The following is a 25,932-nucleotide window of genomic DNA, read 5'->3' as shown; positions in this document are numbered from 1 at the left end:
TCTCTTCTCACCTATATTTTGCGTTCCAACTTCTGTCTGCTTCGCACTCTTCTGTTGATATTGTGGATACATCACAATAAATGCAGTATTGATGTCACTGCAAAAAGAGTCAGCATCGAAGAGTTGGTAGCCACCCTCGCCATCCTTAATGTGTTTCAAACAGAACACACTTTTTGAAAGGGCAACTACTGATTATCCCGATTCTCTGGAGTTAATCGGGAGTTCATGTGTGAAAGGCCTTACACAAACACACACACATACACACACATACAGGCCACAAGCACACAGAGACACACACACACACACATGCACACACATGCATGCATGTGCACACACATATAGATACACACAGGCACAAAATCTTAAGCCAGAGGAAGAGCAGCATCCTTCTACTGTTGTTTGGTTCCCAATAGAGCTGTAGTCAACCAAATAAAATATTGATTGACAGAAATTCAACCATCTCTATGACAAATCGATTGGACGATGGGGACATTTATTTATCAAAATAAATCTGACAGTTATCTCTGGATTAACTGATTTGTTCACAGTGCAGTCTACTCAACCTGCTAGCCTAAATATCAAGTAAGTGCTGTTTGGAGAATGTCAGTGGGTTTCAGATCCACTCTTGGTCAGAGTCCGACTGGGTTACTGCAGAGCTTCAATATAAAGCGTTCAGCATACCGGATGAGCCACAGAGCGCCGCCGTGGTAGAGAGACAACACACGGCCGAAGATTAGATTTGAGGTTTTGATTTTTTTGTCCTGTGTTTAATCAAATGGGTCCTAATGGATGGCACTCTGATTTGTGCTGAGGGAAAAACATTGGAAAAAATAATAACTTTTCCCATTTAAATTATATGACTACATACTTTTAATTACTTTACACTTCACATACCTATTTTTCGTAATTTTTATCCAAATGCTGCCAGACAGACAACTTCTTTGGTAACAATTCAAAGTTGGGAAAACAGGATGATTTGCCCTTCTAATTTATAAATACCGTATTAGTCTATCAAACAATATGATTATTAAAACAGTAACTAGGAAGCCGTCAATAGCCTTCAATTCCTAGTTCTCAGTAAAAAAAACCGGACGTTTTCATTTGCAAACAGAAAAACAATAAAAGCTTGAGTGATGGGAGAAGTTACGCTAAAGGGTTATCATATTGGGAGTCTCAGAACGTTCATGTAATGGTAAAGTTTTGTGGCAAGTGCATTTAAAAGGAACAAAAAAAAGAGACTAACAATAAACCACCTACCGGGAATTCTTCCACATTTCTGACAGCCTGTTCCTCTGATCCAACCCTGGAGTGTGTTGTTTTACGGACCTCTCCGCTTAGGCGTGCTCTAAAGCACGCCTAAGCAACCATGAGCAAAGACGGCTGCTGAAGAGGCATTCTGCGCTGAAGTCAGATACCAAGTCTCTATTACATTTTCATAAGGAGCTTACGTGTTTGAGTTCTGTCAAACGTTTGTAGCGTCCCCTTGGAAAGTGTAAAAATAACGACCTGGGATGTCTAGGGGATATTGTCTTGTCTGTACTCAAAGAGATCGGTATGCTGTCTTATAATTGCATAAATATGCATAGCAATTAATAATTCCTCAGCAGAAATGTTTGGTCTTATGTAAAGTAGTCATTCCTATTGAATTACCTTTAATACCATGGGATTGGAAGCCAAGCGAAACGTTTGATTTGCTTAGAAAGGTTTTTCAAGAAGATAATAAAGGCAAAAGTTACCAAAGAAGTGTTCAGAAGAGTTGCATAAAATATCTATTTCTATGAATAATTTGCCTCACCTATTCCCAGCCCCGTTACTGCATTTACAAAAATGAAACGTCCCAGTGATATATTTACCTCTCTCAGTAATCCAAGCCCAGGGCCTTTACAGATTCTGACGGCAAATCCCAGCTCCACCTCACACCCACTGCTAGATTATGTCATTATGCCATTGTCAAACAAACCATTTATTAAGTAGCTATAATCAATGTCTGAGGAAACAAAACAAAACGATGGGGGAACACCCTGCCTCTTGCCCCTGTGGCGCGTTAGCGTTGTGAATCCAACGCTGTCCTCATGAACCCAACACACTGATTGCTGTTGTCATGCATCACAATGTCAGAAGCCTCCAGCCGGCGGAGAGACTGTGTAACAATGTGCCCTGGTTTGCTCTGCTCCCTTCAGGGTCATGACATTTATTTTCCGACGAGTGCATGAGCAAAGGCATGCCTGGAAGGGCTCAGGTGTATGTTGCACACTGGAACCTAACCAAAGCTGTGCTGGGTGATTTGAGTTGTAATGGATTATCTAAGAGATGAGTCTAACAAAAGTGAAAAACAAACAGAAATAAAATATATCAAATTGAACTCTATATGTACTCGATATGTAGAGCCCTTCAGAGATGAATAATAAAAAAAAATGAATCGAAGTATTAATTGATAATAATAAATTTGAAGTATTGTAGAATTGTCTGTATCTGCATCACATGCAGTGTGCCAGTAAGAAAACAGCCCCATTGATTAAAAGTGTGCGTTAGTTATCCCTGTTTTGCTATCGTTAACTTCTGAACTCCTCAGATATAAATAATAATCAGGTCTTTTTACACTATACAGCTATTCCACCAAGGGAAATGTTTGGTAGACATTTGCCTTGTTTATCAGTCAAGCTGTTTTAGTTATATGACTTCACTGCAAAAAATGAATATGCATATTTATTTCTATGTAGTGTGTGTCTGGCAGCCATGGCTGCTGCAGTGAAAAAGCATCACTCCCTCCCATGACAATGGAAACAGCCTGGGCTGACCTCCAGGAACAGTGTGTGGAAGACAGGACACATTGAAACAGATCATCTCCCCACAGCGACACTGATAGCCCTGACTATCACTCAGGTCACTACCCCATGGTAGCAGAGTGGGTGAGGGCTGAGATGGTAGGTTGGTTGTGTCAAAAGATTAAGCAGACGTTGTAAAGCAAAGCCTCAACATTAACACACGTCGCCACCAGCCTGACACCACCAGACCTCTCAATTAATTTTAGATTTCCAAGGGTCGCTATAAGGGCGCAGACCAAAGTGCCTCTGGACACAATTGGACGGACGGACAACCTATCAGACCAAAGGTGTGTGAGGATCAGCCGCAGCCATCTAGCTTGTGTATGAGAATTCCTCCACGGCGCTGCCATAGGGTGCTCCTCTACATCATCTTATACCTGCAAACCCAAATTATATCACATTATATATTATAGAACGGTTGTGATTGGCCTGACCCGGTCCAGGTCTGCTGGAAATCAGACAGGAGGAAGGCCAGACGCACACGCCAGAGCAAATAAAACATGAGCTCGCAGAGCTGACTGCTATCCAGGCTACGTTGCCACTGCAGCAGAACAGTACAAAAGGCTTTCTATGGACAATGTTCTTTTTCTTGAACACCAATCCAGCGATTAAACGTGAGTGAGCTTCTCGCTGCACTGCAGGAACAAGAAACGAAATGGATCCACCCGCTGAGTTGGTTATATTTAGCTAAAGGAATGCTTTTACGATCCACGTTTTCTCTTGTTGAGTCTTCTAGGCTTGTATCAACCGCATCACCATATTAACTAAGACAAGAAACAAAGAAGGATTTTAAGTAACATTACAGCTCGTTGCTCAGCTGATGTTTGCCTTAGCATGTCCTTAAATGAGCTGGCAAATGTTGACAAATGCTAGAAAACAAATGATCCCTCACACACAGACAAATATAAATAACTGCACATCTGTTCATGTTCAAATAACTAGCATCGTCATTGGAGCAGAATGTGCAGTCTGAGCAGTGGACTTATTTTGGCAGACTCAGTATTATGTTTGCATCGTGTAGTTTCACATGTAGAGGAACTCATGTAAAAGGAAGAGTGAGAATTGTTAATGATCCTCACTACTGCGTCTGAATGAAAGACTCGATAATCCTGCAGGAAGGAGGAGAGCTCAGACAACGGCTGTCATTGTCATAACCTCAAAGCAGAGAGCATAAAACTAAAACTATTCAACAAACCTACAGATACAAAACAAAACTTTGCATGAAAACTGAATTGCATGAAATGATGGACGTACACTTCAGTGTACGTTCAACGATGTGTGATGTGCGATCCATCAAAGCGGCGTTAATTCAATAATTCGCAGGTTGCCACAGGGAGGAAAAAAGGCATAGGTGAACACAATGAGCTGTGCTGTGTGCACTGCACAGATGGGCAGCGCGTGTGTAATGTGCTTTGGCTTCACCATTACTTTAAATTAGCCCTGCCTCAGTGGAAAAGCTCAGAGACAAACCCCAACAAGACCTGCTGTCATTCCGGTAGCTCTTCCAACATAGCAACTCACTTTGCACACAGGGACTGAATATTCTGGGATATCTTTGGATCTTTAGCACTGGGGCTCACACATAGAGCCATGGCCTGTCCTGCTGATTATACATGATTAGTATGTTTGAGTAAGAGATTACTCATGTACAGCACTGGCTGTGAACAAAACAGAATATATTTTCAATAGGAGAATATTCAGTAAAAACGAATGGAAAGACCTTTCCCTGGAATATATTTTGTTAATCCAGCACTCTACACTTGACAATAGTATCATGTTTCTACTTGGAAAGTTACATAGACGATTTATCTTCATACCAACATTTGCATGACCAGTTCAGCAGTAGGCAAATTGCATCTGTTTCATTAGGAGAGAAAAGCACCACCAGAGTGTTTGATAAGATGTATTCATGACATCGACGCGAGGGGATGTTTACAGAACACCTGGCTGTCTTCTGCACAGAGCACCAGCCTCCTAAACTGTTGGAGTGCGGAGTTTGAACCCATCAAGGACATCCAATCATTCTGTTTCTTGTCGACCACTTACTATTATAAACATACTGGCTGTTGAAAGGAAATTGAAGGTGAATAATGAAAGGAATCTCTAAGGTGCGTTCTTTCGCTTGTACTTTGTATTTTAATTCTATTTTTATAACCTAAAAACTTGCTCTTGTAGTTGAAGTTAGAGGAACTCTCTACAGCCTTTTGTTAATTTAAATAGATTGACAAATTTCTCATCATCAAGTGTGTGTTTAAACAAAACACAGACTCTATAGACTATCATTGCCATCTTTGTCATTATTTAAAAGCATATAAGAGACTTCTTCAGATCTGCTATATCAATTTCATACCAGGACGTCAATTGACAGGTCACTAGCGAATTGGGAAAAAAGGTACCTCAAAAGGCACTCAAGATGATAATGGAGAGCTCTATCAGAAGATATACTAATTATTTGAGGGGTTCAGTGGCTTTGCATAAAGCAACCATACATTAAAATGTTAATCCTTACTTTGTATTCCTTAGAAGTATCATTGACCAATTACTGCATGAAACTTTCAACTGAGTTTGAAGCTTGCTTGCTGGCCTGAATATGAATCACCTGTTATTTAACCACAACATTAATAACTCTATTAAACTAGTTTGTATTTTCTGAACATAATATAAGTTGGTGAAAAGAATTCAGTTGGTCATTTTTTGTGTTTCATGCATACTAAGCTCTGTTCATACTGTACTGTATCACTTCAGTGAGGTTTAACTTATCCTTTTCCCAGAACTGTTCTTTAGAGGGCAGGTTTGTTCGGCTCGCAGCTCTCGTACTGGGTTCAATCCCCAAACCCCACCAGCTCTCGTACTGGGTTCAATCCCCAAACACCACCAGCTCTTTTACTGGGTTCAATCCCCAAACCCCAACAGCTCTTTTACTGGGTTCAATCCCCAAACCCCACCAGCTCTTTTACTGGGTTCAATCCCCAAACCCATCAGCTCTTTTACTGGGTTCAATCCCCAAACCCCACCAGCTCTTTTACTGGGTTCAATCCCCAAACCCCAACAGTTGTTGTACTGGGTTCAATCCCCAAACCCCAACAGTTGTTGTACTGGGTTCAATACCCAAACCCCAACAGTTGTTGTACTGGGTTCAATCCCCAAATCCCACAAGCTCTTTTACTGGGTTCAATCCCCAAACCCCACCAGCTCTTGCACTGGGTTCAATCCCCATATCCACCACCTATCTGATGCATCCTTGACCGAGAGGCCTAAACCTCTGCCGAGTGTCCCTGTTAGACACTTTGGAGAAAGCACCTGCTGAATACACTTAGTAGAATAAGTAATAACACGTTAGATAATATATATACGTCTGCATTTGTCCTTCCTTTTACAGGAAGTGCATACAGAGAGTGCATGGATAACGGCACCTGGGCTGAGAGGAGCAACTACTCCAGCTGTGAGCCCATCCTGGAGGAGAAGGTAGGAGATCAGCACCGCACCTACTGAGAACCAACCACGCCCAAACACCGGCCAGCTCCACCTACTGAGAACCAACCACGCCCAAACACATGCATGTACTTAGGAACCAACCACACCCAAACACCTTCTCCCTCCTTCACCTAGAACCCGACCACGCTCAAACACCTGCTACCTCTGCCTCCTGAGAACCGACCACACCCAGACACCTGCACCTACTGAGAACCGACCACGCCCCCTCACCTCCACCTACTGAGAACCAACCACACCCAACACCTGTCACCTCCACCCCCTGAGAAATAATGCCTCTCAATACATGAGATCTGACAGTATAAGCAGCCTTTATACAGCATATGTGGAGGGCTGGGCGATATATCGAATATATGCGATGTATCGCGAGATGTTCTCCAGGGGATGTATAACATTCCCCTGTCGCGAACATCGAATACAAATTGGCACGTAATCTGTTTATTTTTGCCGCCGCCGGCATACTCATTGTGCGCTCACACCAAACGCGACGGGGCGACAAAATCCCATATAAAGTGAATGTAGACGCGTATCGGGCGAATTCTTCGCGAGAGAAAACCGGCAACAAGTTTTGATTTGTCAAATTCGCTCGAGTTGAAATGTATTTTAATTTCTCGTGATGACAGCCAATCAGCGTTCAACAGCGTGGCCACTGAGTGACATGTGTAACGTAAACAGCCAATCAGCGTTCAACCGTCAAACTCAGTGCAGTGCAGTCCAGGGTGAACTGCAGTATGGAGGAGAAAGTGAATGTTGCCGTTTGCGACTCCCGGAGCTCTATATATAATAGTATATAATATAATATAATTCTATAATATCACGGCCAATAGCTCTGTGCGCCTCCGACGTCTCTCCCTCTTCCACAAAAGGTAAAGACATGCAATGGCACAAACACACTCACTCCCCCCGCCGGTTGCGCGCCGTGTGACGTAGTCTGGACGGCGCGCTGCTGTAGGTGTGTGTACCTCCGACCGGTGAGTGAGAACAGCGAGAGAGAGAAAAAAGGATGGAAACTGAGGATTTGGTTTTGAAAAAGAATAGCATTGGATCCGTCGTCTGGCAGTGTATATATAATAATTATTATGCAAACAGTTAATAAATAATTAACGGTTTGAATAAATGCTGTGTTGGTAAATCTAACTTGCTGTGATTTTCCTTTTCTTATGTGCAAGTTCTAAATTGTTCCAATACAAAGCACTAATGAGTTTAAACAATATGTTGTTTCATGTAATCTACATGCAGACTTATATTTCAGGAATACTAGAATTATTACTGACGTAACATTATGCCAGACATGGTTGAAACGAACATTTATGATGTGCTCTAGAGGAGATTCAAAATATATCGAGATATATATCGTGTATCGAGATATAGTAAAAAAATATCGAGATATTCATTTTGGCCCATATCGCCCAGCCCTATGTGGAGCTCATAACTGTAGATCCATCTTACCGTTTTCATATATTCCTTTCATATATAGGTCTCCTTATATAATGCACCGTGATCATTTCAAACAGTTCGATCTAGACTTTCTGGGGGGGGACTTTGACTTGATCGTGTCATGTTTAACCCTGTAATAACGACCCAAGCAAAATGTGTTTGCAGAGGAAATACCCGGTTCACTATAAGATCGCTCTGATCATCAACTACCTCGGCCACTGTATCTCCGTGGGAGCCCTGGTTGTGGCCTTCATTCTCTTCCTCTGCTTAAGGCAAGTTCAGAAATAGTCCTTCCCAAAAACATCCTACACGCATATGACGGCTCACAAACAGTCACGGACATTCAGTTAACGGCCAATGACAGCCGTCCTCGTCATTATCTCGTTCATGTCAAACGAGCAGATCCGGCTGTTTAGCGCAGTAACATGCATTAGCCCTGTGAAACGCATGCTGTGTGTTCAAAAGACACACACACATGCATTCACACACACACAAGCACACACATACGCATGAACAAACAGACATACACATACAGACACACACACACACACACGCACACACACATATGTACAGATATGTTTACAACTAAGGCGTACCATGTCTCGTAAACGCACATACACAAACACACACACACACGCACACACACACAGACATGACCTTGTATTTCTTACTCTATTTACTTATAATGTATCCCCAATCTGCTCTGACAGAAGCAGAGACAAATCAGCATTAACTATCTCTTACATCATGCCGAAAGAGAAAATGTCTTTCAGCTGCATGAACTCATTATAGTATAATAAATATTAACAAGAACAATACTCCTTTGATGTCTATTTGTCTGATCTCTTCCATAGGAGCATAAGATGTCTTCGAAACATCATCCACTGGAATTTAATCACCACCTTCATATTACGAAACGTCATGTGGTTCCTGCTACAGTTGATTGATCACAATATTCACGAGAGCAATGAGGTAAAAACTAAAACCTTTTATCCTAAAACGTGCATTGGGATATATTATTAATAGACTTGATATATTCATGAAACATGAAATTACAGAATTATTGCTTGTCTTTGATTGACATTGAACTACCGTCCTCTCTTGCAGCCCTGGTGCCGGCTAATTACGACCATTTACAACTACTTTGTGGTGACTAACTTTTTCTGGATGTTTGTTGAAGGATGCTACCTTCACACAGCCATTGTAATGACCTATTCCACGGACAAGCTTAGAAAGTGGGTCTTCCTTTTCATTGGATGGTGTAAGTACAACAGACACACAATGTGCAGCGGGAAACAAACAAACAACCAGCCCTTTGTGCACGGGAGCAAGGGATGCATGGATTAAAATATGTCTAAATAACATCCTCACAAACTTTCAGAGGATCAAATCTATTTCAGGTGGTTATGTATTCATAGAATTATCTACCCACCACTCATAGAAAAAAGCACAGCTTACGGGGCTCGCTTGAATGAAGGCCTTCTTGTGAGGAACGGTTCACAATGTCACAGAGCTACACATCATTCAGTCAAACGTCTCCCACTTCATTTGAAACCACCGAATCTTGGAGAGAATCCCGTTGACTATGAGTCGCGCTCGGTTTGGCCGTGTTTTCCAGAGATAGAAACTGTGTGTTGCGCGCGGTGGGAAGTAGATGTAGGGTACAGTTTAGCACCACATCAATTATACACAATGGCCCGTCTCCACGTGCGCTATTAGAGAGAACACGGAGCGGAAGGCGGGAGACCCTGCCTGAACACTCTGCTCCCAACCCTCTCGCTTTGGGCCGCGTGCGAGCGCTCTCCGCTGCTCACTTAGCCGCCGCAGTGCCGTTTGGGGTGGTGCGTGTCTCGCTCATTGTAAGCCCAGCGCACACACAGAGGAAGAACTGGGACTAATGTGCTTCACATTAAAAGATGCTTTCATGGAGCCAACGCAAACAGATGCAGCGGGATGCACGCCACTCACGGTGTACTGTAAAGCTGTACGTTTAGGACGATATAATACGAATAATGAGAACAATGTATACATAATATAGATGTATGTATGTATATGCCATTTGGTGGATGATTTTAACTTAAGCATCTGATGAGTGTGAGTGCATACGTGCTTCGCATATGCTGCCCCAGCAGCTACCGAGCACTCAACATTGTCGATGTGTAGAAAATAGAACATTTAATCTTAATAAGCAGAATATGTGTTCAAGGAATAACTCGTCAGTAGGCTACAATAGGTTTATAGGTCAAACTATTTAGATTTAGAGTAATGAAATATTTAAAACAGAGATATTGACAAATGGAATACACTATCACAATGTTCCAGCTGTACAATATGCGGCGTAGGCAGATTGGTAAAGATGTATGATCCACCGGTGTGGTTTTGGCTGAGATTTAAGTTCATCCTCTGGGACTCAATGATCCATCGCAGTACCCTGCTAAAGTCACAGATGGTGTTGAAATAACCCACCATCCATCTTCTAATGGTGTATCTATGCTGGCTAATTGAGGAGAAGAATATTGCAAAGAGAGTCCTGAAGCATTCTGCGAATAATGATTTCTTTAACAGAGCAGCCTCACCCACCCTATCGAGTAATGAGTCTACGTTTTTCGGTAGTCTCAAGACAGCCGCTAATTAGCGTCCTTCTGCCGATCACAGGAAGTGGAACAGTTTAAATCTGTCTTGGCACCAGGGAACTCGTGAGGAGGAAGGAGCAAAGACAGGATACAGTTGTAGATGTTGTCAAACAATGCCACAAATGAGTCTCCCTCTACAGAAGTACACCCAGGAGCATTTCAACTGCTTCCTACCATGATGGCCTTTTACGCCTCATATCGTGAATTTCGAAACGTTAATACCCATCATGCAATGACCCAACGACAATTTGCATTCAATTACATAGTGAGACTGAACAATGACGGCGATAGTGTCCGTGAGAGGCTTGAATTAAATGATTGCCCTGTTAGCAAGGTAAATTGGCGGATGTGTGTTGTCCTTGTTCGAAGTAGAAGTGGTGTCGTCCACTACTTTTGATCCAGCACAACGCCACCTCCCGATGTTTCAAAATGTAATTTACCTTTTCCACTTGAAACATCTTAAGATGACCTTTTATGTTCTCATTCATTACTGCATAATTGTGCTTTGCAAACACACTCTAAAATGAGTGTTTCATTTCCATGTGATTAGGTATTCCATGTCCTATTATCGTTGCATGGGCCATTGGAAAACTCTACTATGAAAATGAACAGTAAGTGTCCACTTAAGCTCTGCATCTCTGCACATGACATATGACTACAGTGGTTACACCTGGGTTTTAACAAAGCATTCATTCATGTGTTAAGGTGCTGGTTTGGCAAGGAGCCTGGTAAATATGTGGACTATATTTACCAAGGGCCGGTGATACTGGTACTGTTGGTGAGTAATTCTGAACCTGATTCATAATGTCACACGTTAATTTTATTTAGTCACATATCATGTCCCAAACATTGTATTTTGAATGTGAATTTAAGTAACACTAACATTTTCAGACCTGTGAAATATGTGATCAAGCATTAGGTCAACTGAATGCCTGGAGAGGAAAATCAATGAATGAAACCCACCATCTTCTGAGCATGCAGTTTGTTGACTCAAAGGGTGTCTGTTTGTGCCATTTGGCTGCTAAAAATAGGTGTTAAAATGCCATCATGTTTGTGGTTTATTGTTCAACTGAGCCTACCTTGCTATGAAATTGTTCACCAAGTTTATTTATAATGAGGTGTTTCCAATTTCTCACCCTTATATTTGTTCACTTTTAGTGTGGCTAATTAACACTTGTGTTGGCATTAATTCATGTCTTTGTATTCCTGGCAGATAAACTTTGTTTTCCTCTTCAACATAGTGAGAATTCTCATGACCAAACTGAGAGCTTCGACCACCTCTGAAACCATACAGTACAGGTATGTATACTATAGCCGCATCAATATAGCGGTTCTTACCCATTTTCTACACCGTTACCTGCTCAAACGGCCAGTTAATGCTGAGTTTCAGGAGTGGTTAATTACTGATATATTAAACCTTAAAAGGGATTGTGTGCTCAATTCGAACTGGAGCAAATACATTGGAGGCGATTACTTTTTCAAGGGGGAAACAAACACATTGTCGCTTGGTCTCCTAGGTAAACGTAAACCTTTCCAATTAAAATCCCCAATTTAGAAAATAGTGCACAATGTTCATGCGTCATTATTTGCAATTATTATGAAGAAATATAAATCTCAACCATAGCACTGCTCGTGATTTCAGGTTCACTGATCTCTAATGAGTGAACTTCTCTGTTGAACCCGTAATAAACCCATTAGAATAATTTCTGTGTTGCTCTGGTGTGTGCTTACTGACCTGTGCACGAGTCTGTTCCATTCATATGCCTTTGTGTTGTTGTTTTTTACCATTGTTTTTTACCGTTTTTTATCATTCTCCCTATTTTTCTTCCTCACAGAAAGGCTGTGAAGGCAACGCTGGTTCTACTGCCTCTGCTGGGCATCACCTACATACTCTTTTTCGTGAACCCTGGAGAAGATGACATCTCTCAGATAGTCTTCATCTACTTCAACTCCTTTCTGCAGTCGTTTCAGGTACGGAGGGGCAGGGTAATGACCGGGGAGGGCTGGGGCCACGGGGAAACCACGCAGTTAATCGAATCAGAATCCTTTCATCATGAGCACGTCCTGCTACTTTTGTTCCATTATTTCTTTGGGCGAGAGCTTTCAGCTCAGAAGTGAGGGCACAGGATGATGAGGATGATGATGATGATGATGCTTGTGTACTGTTTCAACACAAACACAGACACACACACACACACACACAGCCCAACTCCCAGCATCAGGCCTCCCTGTAGCCCATGCTTAGTGCTCAACTGTCAGCGTGAGATGTGAGGAGTGGGTGCTATTCTCTGCGTGGGTATTTGCCTTCCACTCGTCAGGAATGAGTCAGGCAAGGGAAAAAATACAAGGAACCAGTTGAAGTCAGTCGAGGCCACTGCAGTCCCGTCAAACAGACACACACACACACACACACACACACACTTGCACAATTCCAACGCAAACTGGCACAAGCACACAGCGGTCGTCTTGAAAACATTTCAGAGCGTGTTGTCTTCTGGGAATATTCGATTGCGTTCATCAGTGGAGACGGCGTGCAGAGCATTACGGCGTCTTGAGAGCCACTCTCCTCTGGAGGTTGTGTCTGTATACACAGTGGGTGTTGTGAGGGTTGCATACTCAAACCCAGCTGCCTTTGTTTTTGTGGTTTTGTCTGTTCCAGGGTTTTTTTGTGTCTGTGTTTTACTGCTTCCTAAACGGAGAGGTGAGTGGACAGCCTTTCGCCCAAAGCCCTCCATGGCTCGCTCATGTATTTCATTTGAAATGTCAAGTTGAAATGTTAATTGTTTCCTCTATGAAGGTTCAAATGGGTTTCATTAACCCCTGTACATCGCTCTCGAGGCTATCCTTACCTTTCAACTTGTTTGTTTCAATTATTATTTAATGTTGGCCAACTCATAAAAACAAACCATATCCAACTATATATTATTATTATTATTAAAAGATTGATTGAAATTACCCTTTTGCTTTTCCGAGCAAACCGTTAAGTCCCAATGGCCAAGCAAGCAATAAACATGTGTTTTAAGTACTGTGGCATGTACGCATCATAAAATGCATCTGGATCAGGCATAAATAATGATTACTATGATTTTGTTTTGCTTTTGCTTCTCTGTACTTTGTCCAGCTGTGTTTTAGAAACTTGGATGTAGCACTTCCAATTTAACATTCTCTGGTGGTTCTTTGAGCGAAGTCGATAGGTCTCTTTGGATAAAAGCGTCTGTGTGGGAGTGTGTGTGGATGACTGCTGGTTTAAGCAGCCTCCCCAGCCCCCAATCAGTCTGCCTCGGGCCGGGTGAGGCTGCATAAACCAGCCGTCATCCACACACACTCCCACACAGACGTGAACGCACGTCGGGTCTCTTTCAAGTGACATGGTTCTCGGCAGGTGCGCTCCGCCGTGAGGAAGAGGTGGCACCGTTGGCAAGACAACCACGCCCTGCGGGTGCGGGTGGCCCGGGCCATGTCCATCCCCACCTCCCCCAGCCGCATCAGCTTCCACAGCATCAAGCAGACCACGGCCATGTGACCCCAGGGGCCGCAGGGCCACGGGGCCGCCTCCGCCGCTACCACAGGTGGAGGAGGAGGAGGAGGAGGAGGAGGCAGCTGAGGTGGAAACAACGCTGCCACGGAGACACTCACTTTGTGTTTGTCATTGTCGTCGAGTACGGACCATCGATGAGGCGGAAATAAGACTGAAATCCATAAGTCTGACGGGTTCACCCAGTGTGTGATGGCAGACGCATCGGGACCGTTTCCTTCTAATTTATTTGTGAGGGAAGAGGAGCCATGAAGAGTGGCTGGGATGTGGACCCCATGCATTATGCTTGTCGTGTTTCTGTGTATTTATATGTCTGGTGTCCGTTTTGAAGAGTACATTGTTTATGTATTTGTGACTTACTTAAAACTGGAACCCATTTCCAAGTATTGCAGATCATAAAGAATGGTATCGTGTCTGGCAACCGGGGCATAGAGTCTGTTCCACTTTCATGAGGACAATTGCTCGGATACAATTAGTGCATGATCATTTTCTGAGGAAAGGCAAGGTGTCTTACAACAGCAGGGGAATCCGCCTGATGAAGATTAGGGCTTTGATTCTCCCAAATCCACATTGTTGTTATCAAAGAGCCCCTTGAGCACACTCGTCATTGGATTGCCTCAATTACAAACAAAGCAGTATGCGTTAGAGTCTGGAGTTATTCATCCTGTTTCAAAGAATTTCTCTTGCCTTTTTCCAATCTTCCCAAAAAGTTATTGCAACAGGAGTGCCACGATTGTATTGTTCCGTCATTGCTGTTATTCCTCCTAATTCACAATGTGAGCATCTTCTCCTCAAGCCCCATCTGTTTGTGGACTGTTTGACTCTGACTTGAGTTGGCTTGGATTTTGTTTAACACACTCTTTAGATCATTGGGACCAGTCACGTGTGTTTAGTTGTTCTATTCATATCCCCTGGAGGCTGATGAATGAGCCCTTCACAAGCCTTTCAATGCCTCCAATCTCCACTATAATTATACCCATTACGTTATGCTAATAATGCACGTCGGGGGTCATTATAATCCCCCCCTTCAACCCAAAGATATGTAAACAGCATAAACAGAAACGTTGTTGCATGCCCTCTGATACGAAGCAAGCCCCAGGCTGATCTTATGTCAAATCAGTTGTGAGCTTTTTCTTTGGTTTGGTTTCCTGCGTGGATTCCTCTCACTGAAGCGCCAACCGTTGGACCAATGCGTCTGGTCCAAGAGATAAAAACCTTGCTGACAGAGTAGAGCTACGTTTGCCCTTTTCAAAGGCTTGCTCCGGTCAAAACCTCCTGGTCCTGGAAATGGAAATGACCCCTACGAAATAGCCGGCCCCCTCCAGGGCGAACCCTAATTTGGGGATTCGGGGAGTTGACATGTAGCTGGGAAGCCGCCATGGTCTCCCCTCTATCTGCCAATAGGAGGATGTTCCCTGGATTAGCTCGCCGCGGCGTGCTATGGCTGCTGATAGGAAGCAGCCCAGATAAGCAGCCTGGTTCATGCGTAGCAGAGGTCGGAGCACTGTTGTTGAAATGAGACTGAAATGAGACCAATCTTTCCTCAATGATGAATAAGTGGTGCCAAACAATTCAACAATGTGACAGATGGTAGTAATTCCCATTATTATTGAGTTGCATGAAGTTTGAAAAGTCATGTCATTTGGTTTAAAGACATTTTGTCATCATGAGTGTAATTTGGCAGCGACCTCCCCTGCTCCCAATTTAGCCCTAACATTTTCACAATGATACAATCTTTTCAGAGCCCCAAAATGCGATGTGATTAAGATGCAGAACATATGCCATTCATTCATCCGTCTTTGAACTGCGCAGTTCCATTTTTGTATTGTGTATAAACGTGATGCACGGATGTTTGTGTCGTCGTGCTGTTGGACCAACTCTCTTTTAAAACGTATATTCCAGCTTTGATGATCATTCAATATATATATAAACAGACCCATACAAGAACATTCTGACTTAGGGAAATACATCAACATCAACACAGGTACAGCGAAACTGACCTGCTGGCCCAGTTTGGGAAATTATTTTTGCATATATATTTATATATATATATACATATATATATATATATCTGTTTGAAATCACCAAGAGTCTAACATGTATTTACTTATCTACAAACATACTTGGATAAAAATACATACTGTTCCGGCTGTGCACTGTACATAGACCATAAGAGTGGGGGCATGTTTGTTTAAAACTGTGTTTGTAACACTTAACAATAAGGGTACATTAATTAACCGTTATTACCTTGAGTTAATGCAGTATTAATCATTTACTAACAGTTAACTAATGGTCAAGTAATCTTTTACTAATGGTGTTCATATAGTTCTAGCATAGAATATATTAAAGTATTATAGTAATATAAAATAAATAATGTATAGATGAATACCTAAGATACCACCATAAGTAAACAAATACTAGAACATTAATAAAGACATACTTAATTGTAAGGTACTGCTTATTACTGCATTAAATAATGTTCATTCATGGTTGATTACCCTTATCTTAAAGTGTTACCAATGTTTTATATATTGTGTCCGTGACCTGTGATTCAATAAGTTGTCATTGGTGTACTTGTATACATTTTATTAAGTTTTATTTTATTTGAATTGAAACGTTTGTGTTTATCCACCCATGTTGCCTTACAAAAGCAAATGTAAATGTACATTTGTAGGTACGAAAAACATGTATCTGTATATTATGTACTGGTCTGTGATCAAATGAGATTTGTACATTCACATGTAAAAAGAAAGATATAATTAAATCTTATACTTGGTGGTTGGATCCTATAGCCGACAATTTTTAAAACAGCCTGGATATGTGTGTTTACTCAATGAACCGAGCATATTGGGTCAGATCGATAAAGTTGGCCGTCGTACTTTCTTGTCATGAATTGCACAAATGGAAAATGCTCGCTTGACGTGCTTCTATGTTTTTGCTCTTTTCCCTGTCTTGAAGCATTACACGGCATGCCTTCAAAAAGTGTTTACACAGGGCTGATGATTCGATAAAGATTTCTCTTGATGATGATGCTGGACGTCTGGGCTGGGCATCTGCAGGCTTACCGACACTGAGGCATGCAGATGTAACTATCATTCTAATGTTTTATCACTGATTAGAATGATTGGCTTATTGTGCGTGGTCTGAGCAGAGTACTAGCCACATTATGTAATATGCCTGTAGATTTAGTTCTGTCATGTAACCACGGGGTTGGGCTCGGGTGAAGTGGAGCATGAAATGTATCTGAGGAGGCCCACTCCCCCCTCAGGACACAGGGAGATAAGCAGTTCCTCACAATCCGAGCAGACCCTGATTCAGTTCCAACGACAATTAACGGTTATTAATAACGTGCAGCGTGGCCTCATTTGGCAGACATCTGCAATCTGCTCTCCCTAGTGTGCCCCAAGCTCTCTCTACAGTAGGTCAAGTCAGCACTTAAGAAAATAAGCCACCCTCATCAGGACATTTTTGTTTTGTTTAATAAGTCGTGTCGGAGGCCTATCATATATTCTAGTTAAGACACTTTTTCAACCCAGCAACACGGGGCCAGGGATCCTACACAGCTCTGTTAAAGGAGTCGTGCAGTCCGCTGGCTCAATGTATTGCTGTCGTTGTTTATTTGTTGGCATCTTGGGCGTGTCCTGGAAACAACACAATTTGTTTTCCCAGCCCCAGTGGGTCTCTCTGTGAAAAGTATCTCCCTGCTAGCATTGATGTGTTCTCCCTATTGTCGTGGAGGAATACCAAGTGGCAATAGCTACGATTGGGAAAGATAGCGGATGTGCCGAAAGCAGTTATTTGTCAAATGGAAGCCAGGCTAGCCTTGTTGCATTCAACTCCATTTCATTCAACTCCACTTCATTAATCAAAGACATGACAATAATTGTCATTGAAATGAAAAGACAGTTAAATATAACGGTGTAAATATTATGGCCTTTTCATATCCCTTCCAATATAAACGCAGTGTGTATGCTCCCAGGGTCCCATGTTCCCAGCATCCCATGTTGCCAGGGCTCTGTTCTTCCAGGTCCTATGTTACCAGGTCCTAACCAGGGTCCTAAGTTCCCATGGTCCTATGTTCTCAGGGTCTATGTTCTCAGGGTCTATGTTCTCAGGGTCTATGTTCTCAGGGTCTATGTTCCAGGGTCTATGTTCTCAGGGCCTATGTTCCAGGGCCTATTTTACAGGGTCTATGTTCCAGGGTCTATGTTCCAGGGTCTATGTTCTCAGGGTCTATGTTCCAGGGTCTATGTTCTCAGGGTCTATGTTCTCAGGGTCTATGTTCTCAGGGTCTATGTTCCAGGGTCTATGTTCTCAGGGTTTATGTTCCAGGGTCTATGTTCTCAGGGTCTATGTTCCAGGGTCAATGTTCCAGGGTCTATGTTCTCAGGGTCTATGTTCTCAGGGTCTATGTTCTCAGGAACTATGTTCCAGGGTCTATGTTCTCAGGGTCTATGTTCTCAGGGTCTATGTTCCAGGGTCTATGTTCTCAGGGTCTATGTTCCAGGGTCTATGTTCTCAGGGTCTATGTTCCAGGGTCTATGTTCTCAGGGTCTATGTTCTCAGGGTCTATGTTCCAGGGTCTATGTTCTCAGGGTCTATGTTCTCAGGGTCTATGTTCCAGGGTCTATGTTCTCAGGGTCTATGTTCCAGGGTCTATGTTCTCAGGGTCTATGTTCCAGGGTCTATGTTCTCAGGGTCTATGTTCTCAGGGTCTATGTTCCAGGGTCTATGTTCTCAGGGTCTATGTTCTCAGGGTCTATGTTCTCAGGGTCTATGTTCCAGGGTCTATGTTCTCAGGGTCTATGTTCTCAGGGTCTATGTTCCAGGGTCTATGTTCTCAGGGTCTATGTTCCAGGGTCTATGTTCTCAGGGTCTATGTTCCAGGGTCTATGTTCTCAGGGTCTATGTTCCAGGGTCTATGTTCTCAGGGTCTATGTTCCAGGGTCTATGTTCTCAGGGTCTATGTTCCAGGGTCTATGTTCTCAGGGTCTATGTTCCAGGGTCTATGTTCTCAGGGTCTATGTTCCAGGGTCTATGTTCTCAGGGTCTATGTTCCAGGGTCTATGTTCTCAGGGTCTATGTTCTCAGGGTCTATCTTCCTTGGTCCTATGCTCCCATGGTGCATGATGCTTCCTAGCAGCTAGATAAACAGAACAAACAAAGTCCTCTGCGGGTCGATTTCGACCTATTTCTGACGATTTTCTTTGATGATCTTAACAACAGTAAGTTATGGCAGTTTTGTTAAGAATGTGAAGTTATTTATGAGGTTCAACCAATGAGGTAAAACGAGTTTTTAAAGTGAAAAGGCCAACATTTACCAGTGAACACAATCGGTACATGCCCCATAGCACAATCTGAGGGTAAAGTAACAATTTCAAAAGATTTGACCATTTTCCTCTGCCTCTATGTTCAACCTCATGCTATGTTCCCTGAACATTCCCATACATGCAAACACCCGTTCAGATTTTCAGATCCAAGTTAACAATAACTGTATGTTCCTATTATAGGCCACATAAATCTGTGAACATAGGGACCCTGGGAAATGACCGGCATGGCAATTCCTTATGTATATGATCTGGGACAAATACTGCATTTCTGACAGAAGAGAAGGGAATGTTAAACGTAGAATCACACATTCAAAAAGCCCAGTTCAGTTTTATCCTCAACAGTCCAACATGTTGCGAATGTTGGCGAATGATTAATGAATGGTGAAACAGAGATTTAGCATAAGGAAAAATGTATCCTTATTAAAAAAATATTATAAATCAAATAATAATATCCCTAAAAGCATTCTTTGGCCATTTGCCAAAAGAAGGTTTACATGTTCCACATCCTTGGTGCCATTCAGTACTGTTTCTATACTGCCAGGACCTGGCTTATAGGCAGATTGGAAAGTATAGTCCTGACCAATCATCAAACAAACCTTAGAGATGCTAAGTTATAAATAACCATTGTTCATCAAACCATTCAAGCTTGATCAGTGTAAATGTCAGTTTGGGACATCAGCTTTCATGCCATTTCCCCCAGGATGGCTAGGGGAATGTGGATGTGGACGTAGAATAGGAATACCCCTGAAAAATAAGCACAAAAGGCAACAGTCCCATCGTGATAGCCCTGCTGAAAGCCACACGTTTGAAGGGAAGTAAGGGAAACTCTGAAAAGGCTCGACACTTCGTCCCTTAATCCTTGGATCTCAGTGGTCCTTTGGTTTAGAAATGAAAGGAAATTATCTTGGGAGACAAGGAAAGTTATACAGGGCAGAAAGCTGAAGGACAAACATAACACCACCAGGGTCGCACAAACAATAAATGAAAAGCGGTGCAAACTTAAGGTGCAAGTGCATGCATTGTATTACTGTTATGAGGCTGAATACGGTTCAGCACACTTCTTGTCGTATGTTAACCAATCTGGGTGACGGCACCCCATTCTGAGAACACGGTATCAGCTGGCCTTTTGCAATACAAAGAAATTATATTTACATACATTATGGTTATTCAGTTTGTGTGTGGTTGTGTGTGTGTGTGTGTGTGTGTGTGTGTGTGTGTGTGTGTGTGTGTGTGTGTGTGTGTGTGTGTGTGTGTGTGTGTGTGTGTGTGTGTGTGTGTGTGTGTGTGTGTGTGTGTCTTCCATAACAATTTAATTACAAGAAAAAGGCAAAATATTGGATAATGTGATTGGTAAGTCCTAGAATATTTACATTACATGTCTAACATGAGCATCTATTTAAGCTCTTGAACTAACTGTTGCAATTATGGCATACAGGATTTAATTAAAAAATGTCCAACCCTGGGGCTTCCCAGTGGTGCACCGGAAGAGCGCGTATCATATAAGGCTCAGTCCTGATGGCAGGGACCCGGGTTCAATAACTGCACGTGGTCCTTTGCTGCATGTCCGCCCCTCTATCTCCGATACTTTCCTACTATCTTACTCTAGCATAAAATTGCAGAAAAAAATCTAATAAATAACAATGTCCAACCTAAAGAAATAGCGCCCTCTACTTGCAGAAGAAAGTAATCACTAATAAACTAGCCTTAAACTGATTTGGGAGTTAACGCCACCACTCTTCCAAAACATACCTGTTGTCTCAATAGTTGAATGGATTCATTCGTTAAGATGATTTGATTATTTATCCAATTGACAGGCATCCGTGAAATGTTGTTTAAATATGGACATCCAGCACTAGTAGATTATAGAGAGTGGTAAAGTGTTCTTTACCACAGGCACACTTTGTTCCTCATTAACTGGGAGGAAGAAAACCTTTAGCCTGTTTTTGATATAATCCATAACACTGTTTGTCCGTTTGTTTTAGGATGTGTCTAAACATTCTACGCATTAACATTCATCATGTCGGACTCAATTCGGTGGTCTCCCTGAACATGAGGGCCTACTCATGTCCAGATGCAGAACCGCTCCTCTAGTGATCTTAGAACGTCCTATCAAAGGGTATAGCACCCTCTGCTGGATGACCTGTGAACTGCTTCAACTTTACTCCTGTACTGTCAAAAAGCATCTTAAAGAATTGTTGGAAAACGTATCCTTTATTTCCGAATTTAATTAGGTTACAATATGAACAAGGTTTATGTGCAACAAATGTGTACTGTTTCTTGCCTCCAAGTCGGGCACTCAATCAAGACAAACAACATTGAAAAGTCCTTTGTAACGCAATATGCATAAGTGAAGACTGGGAGATAGAATTGGATGTATACATCGATTCCGGCCTTCTGAAGTCATCATTTTCTGATGGAAGATAAGAGGGTAATGAGGGGGGGGTTAAGACACTTTGTTTGACCTTAAAAGTCACAAATCTTAAAAAATCTCAGAATACGTTTTTGAGTTAATGTTGAGGAGAAGTTCCCTCACCTTAAGACGCCATGATGTGTTTGACAAAGGACTCGTAGTTGATGCAGCCGTTGGCGTCCTCCTGGTTCTGCATCAGCTGCTCCACCTCGTCCTCCTTCAGCTTCTCACCTTCGGCCCACATGGGAGAACAACGTTCACTTAGAGTGAGACATAGCCTTACTTTATTATTGACAGATAAAAAAAAAAAAAAGTATATATGAATCTTAAAATAATAGCTTAGAAATAAGTAAATAAAAATAACAATAATAATCACTGAGGAATACCAAAAGTATGTTTAATTTCATTTTTTAAAGAGTTGAGAAATGAACGCTTCACAGACATTGACAAAAAGTGTCTCAGACATGATGAATCCCAAAAATGTTCCTCAGTCGCTTGCGACAACAACAGAACAGCAGACGAAACACTGCTGTGTAAACGTGCAGGACTAAGCCTCAGGGAAATGTCCAGCTAATGTCTAGGTATGGTCAGTGCCGTGCCTGGTCCGATGCACACCTCCCCATTACACTGTTGTCATCACCGCATTTATGTTTAATTTTTCATCATCTGCAATTGATGTGTGGCACCTCTTCAAAGGGAAACCTACTCACCCATTACTGAGAGAACGTGTCTGAGCTCAGCGCCCATGACTGTACCGTTGCCCTCCTTGTCGAACACCCTCAGACCCTCAACAAAGTCCTCATACGTCCCGCTGTCCTTCCCCTTACAGAAGTGCTGGTGGATAGGCAGGAACTCGTCAAAGTTCAGCATCTTGGTTTGCATTTCTGAAGAGAAAGTGTTGTCATAAATATTTGGCCTGTTAAGCCCTTTCACACTAATGGTGATTAAGGGCATTACAAATACAATTGAATTGAATGGAATACAGATGCACACTGTTGTCATTATCATTTGTTGTTTTGGTGTTATTATTGACTTATTCAAATCCTTTTTTGTATTCAATCTATTCATTACATGTGTGCAGAGGACGGACACAACAAAGAATTCAATGAGGACATATATTGGGCTCCATAATTACCTTCTGGCTTGGGCTTTCCTAGAACATACATGATCTCCTTGTTGGTTGGGTTTTGACCAAGGGCTCTGGTGAGGTCGCCGCACTGTGCGTAAGTTATCTTCATTTCATTGGCGGGTGTTCTGTCGAACAACTGGAAGGCATCTTTGAAATCTGACAGGAAAAGAAACCGAGCCAAGAAACGGTGAATAATGCATCCTATGAACTCCCTGCATCCCTTTTGAATTTTTGTTCATTCGTTTTTTGTGCTGATGAGACGGTTACATTATGTCAAATTAATGTCACCGCCAACAAAAACCAAAAACAACATTAGATTGCCTTGTTGTGTTTCTTTCTTATCTATAATCGATTGATCTTGGACATTTTCGTACAGAAACGGATTGGAGCTGGTCCTTGCTGCGAATAACAAGCTCTTCTATCCCTCTATAAATAGCTGGCGGCCAATACACTGGACCCACTGGGACCACTGGGACCACAAGCCCAAACGTACCTTCAATTTGCTCAGGGGTGAACTCCAACTGAGGGGAGGCAAAGCACATGAAACCATTAGCGTTGTTCTGGAGCTCTGAGACAAACACCAAGAAGAAGGAATTCAAGCAGTGACACATAAATCAAGGAAAACAGAAACAAGGGAAAGGAGAGGGGAAGCCCGTTCTTAACGACCTGTGGCCCTTATTAAAAACCCAGAGCTTTCTAAACCGCCCCCCGACCGGTCCCGGAGCACACTAAGATTCCAGCCACTCAAGTTTCTCTGCGCTCATTCGAGGAATCTGCATTCCTCTCCTCTGCTTTGTTCCGTGGTAACCTTGAGTCCCAGTACGACAGCCTCTTCTCCCCAGACCGCTAGACAACAGGCAGGGCGCTGTCTGACTCTCTCTTTTATTATTGCAAAGACGGGGTCATGAAGGGGTGTAATTAGAAAGCTGACCAACGGTGGTCCGCGCTGTGTAGGGCTCTTAAGATCAACTAGGTGTGATATGTCTAAAAATATGATATATGATATAAGGTAGGCCTTAAACCACTACTACTACTATGGCTATTATTATATTATTATAATAATGCTATATATAGCCTAATTATACAAAGTTCCTTTAAACATTGAACTATGAAGATAAAGCTTTTGCATTTTTATTAAATTGTTATCAAAAGACAAAGTAGGTCCAAATAAACTGTAGGAGTGGAATAGATTTATCTTTATATGCAGCATTAGGAATCCTAAAAACAAATCCCCATTTAGACTTGGATAAACATAAGCCAAGTTGATTATCACTGAATATGTTGATGTTGGATTCCTGACCACATCTCAAACCAGCCCTCTTGTCTCAGCACGGCAACACACCCAAGACCGCTATAAAAACAGTACAAATATTATCACAACACTTATCTACACACGGTTAAAAATGGATCATTGTTGGTTTTAATTATCCGCCTCTTTTTTCCCTTCTCCTAAGCAGTTCTCCCGCAGCAGACATGGTGGGTGGTCTCCAATTCTCAGACATAATGAAAATCATATTTTGTGGTTGTAACCTCGCTGCTTCAGAACATGGCTGCTCCCCTAAACCAAGCCGATGTCTAGACAAAGGACGCCAAGTCAGCAGAAGACCGGTTTTCCATGATGTTCCGTCTTAGCTACTATGCTATAGTTAGTAAGCCATAGCTTTACACTGAACAAGACTGACACAAACCAGAACACATTTAACGCATGACAAATTAGTTGCAAGAATAGTAACAGGGATCCATTTACATAAAGTTATTATTGACCTATTCAGCTACGTATGCACATATTAAGCAAAACTATGCATGAAATGTTTTCATCCAAATCGAATCGAAATAAACTTCCTTTATTTGAGTTGAACGTGTTTGTGATGACGTTACCTCGGGTTTACCAATACTTCTGTCTGCATGCACTGTTGTGTTTATGTCACATGGTGTCCCTGGTGCTCTGTAAGAACCATGCATCACAGCATGTGCACCGCATTCACACGTCTAATCTCCAAATCGAAAGGGATTTCTGATTTTCTTTGGTTATTGCAATAATAGAATTAGAATACCTTTATTTTGCAATACAACACGATTAGGTCAACAGAAGAACACACCCAACTTGTGATCAATAGATCCAAGCTTTCTATCGGTTATTTACCTTTACTGATGCAGCGTCAAACACTGGCGTCTTGGGGCGCTCGGGCTCAGGCTTAGGAGCTTCCACCGGCTTGGGCTCTTCCTTCTTCTTTGGCGCCATTGCGAGGGTCTTTCAAGAGTGAGGATAGGACGAATTAACACCGCCGAAGGGTTTCGCACGCTATGGTGGAAAGTAGCCCCTTTGGCTGGCGGGGCCCATTTATCTACTGTGCCACCACAGGTGTCATCTCCCAGCCCGCACACCGGCGCGTGACCTCCAGGGCCCGCCAACAATAGGCCGAGCACTATAAAAGGCGATGCCTTTGTGATTCTATTTAAGACAAAGGAGCGCGAATGTTGGCCTGCGTGATTAGGAGTGGGACATCAGAGACGCAAACCGCAGAGTAAATCCCCCCCCCCCCAGGAGCCTGAAACCTTCTTAGAGTCAATGGAGAGACCTTGAGTGACCTCACTCACACACACACACACACACACACACACACACACACACACACACACACACACACACACACACACACACACACACACACACACACACATACACACACGCACACACACACACACACACATACACACACGCACACCCCTTGTTTGCCAATTGAGTGAAGTGGAGGTCAGGGGGTTGCGGGCAATGACGTCATGACGACCAGACTTGAGATTCAGCTGTTGAGATGAGCCTATCACACGACGACAATAAGCAGCCATAATGCGCAACGAGGTCTTCTCCTTCAGATTTGCAAAAATATGTTTATTTGGATCTGTCAATGACAATTGACAGACAATCAATGAACATTTGTTTTTGATGTTAATACTTATATGATAATAATATAGCTACAGCTGCTTGTCAACATGATGCTGTAAAAAAAGAAATGTGTAAATATATATATACATACAAAATGTATCATAGGTAGTGGTTTATTTGTGTAACTTTGTATAAATTGTATTTAGGCCTATGTGAAACATTCAACAATTAGAAAAGGTAATAGAATGATCCTTTGA

General features: G+C 42.4%; 2 protein-coding genes across 3 annotated transcripts in view; one reads left to right on the top strand and one right to left on the bottom strand.

Moving 5' to 3' along the window:
- The window catches only part of LOC130388023 (corticotropin-releasing factor receptor 2), a 36,631-nt gene extending 19,740 nt beyond the window's left edge, over nt 1–16,891 (top strand). Inside the window, exons 3-12 of one of the 2 annotated variants that reach the window (XM_056597320.1) lie at nt 6,205–6,290; nt 7,920–8,026; nt 8,609–8,726; nt 8,862–9,015; nt 10,938–10,998; nt 11,093–11,165; nt 11,601–11,686; nt 12,223–12,358; nt 13,047–13,088; nt 13,770–16,891. In XM_056597320.1, the coding sequence (XP_056453295.1) occupies nt 6,205–6,290; nt 7,920–8,026; nt 8,609–8,726; nt 8,862–9,015; nt 10,938–10,998; nt 11,093–11,165; nt 11,601–11,686; nt 12,223–12,358; nt 13,047–13,088; nt 13,770–13,910 (1,004 nt within the window). In that variant the 3' untranslated portion in view covers nt 13,911–16,891. The remainder of the gene's footprint in view (nt 1–6,204; nt 6,291–7,919; nt 8,027–8,608; nt 8,727–8,861; nt 9,016–10,937; nt 10,999–11,092; nt 11,166–11,600; nt 11,687–12,222; nt 12,359–13,046; nt 13,089–13,769) is intronic. The other variant, XM_056597321.1, reaches the window with a different exon arrangement.
- Nucleotides 16,892–21,785: 4,894 nt separating this feature from the next.
- Nucleotides 21,786–25,117, bottom strand: myl13 (myosin, light chain 13). Its single transcript, XM_056597387.1, has 5 exons — nt 24,935–25,117; nt 23,285–23,312; nt 22,798–22,947; nt 22,373–22,546; nt 21,786–21,893 (listed from the first exon to the last, which is right to left on the bottom strand). The coding sequence occupies exons 1-5, from the start codon at nt 25,031–25,033 to the stop codon at nt 21,787–21,789; spliced, it is 558 nt and encodes a 185-aa protein (XP_056453362.1). The 5' UTR covers nt 25,034–25,117; the 3' UTR covers nt 21,786.
- Nucleotides 25,118–25,932: the final 815 nt, after the last annotated feature.

Source organism: Gadus chalcogrammus, chromosome 8 (assembly GCF_026213295.1).
Source record: "Gadus chalcogrammus isolate NIFS_2021 chromosome 8, NIFS_Gcha_1.0, whole genome shotgun sequence".
NCBI lineage: Eukaryota > Metazoa > Chordata > Actinopteri > Gadiformes > Gadidae > Gadus > Gadus chalcogrammus.
The sequence above is the reverse complement of the archived record's forward strand: the minus strand, read 5'-3'. Positions and strand labels throughout refer to the sequence as shown.

What these genes read in the sequence shown, in the direction of transcription:
- myl13 (XM_056597387.1), bottom strand. Translation starts at nt 25,033, where the DNA reads ATGGCGCCAAAGAAGAAGGAAGAGCCCAAGCCGGTGGAAGCTCCTAAG. An exon ending in CACCCCTGAGCAAATTGAAG is followed by an intron (nt 22,948 to 23,284) that starts GTACGTTTGGGC and finishes TTTTCCTGTCAG; the next exon opens with ATTTCAAAGATGCCTTCCAG. An exon ending in AGGAAAGCCCAAGCCAGAAG is followed by an intron (nt 22,547 to 22,797) that starts GTAATTATGGAG and finishes CTTTCTCTTCAG; the next exon opens with AAATGCAAACCAAGATGCTG.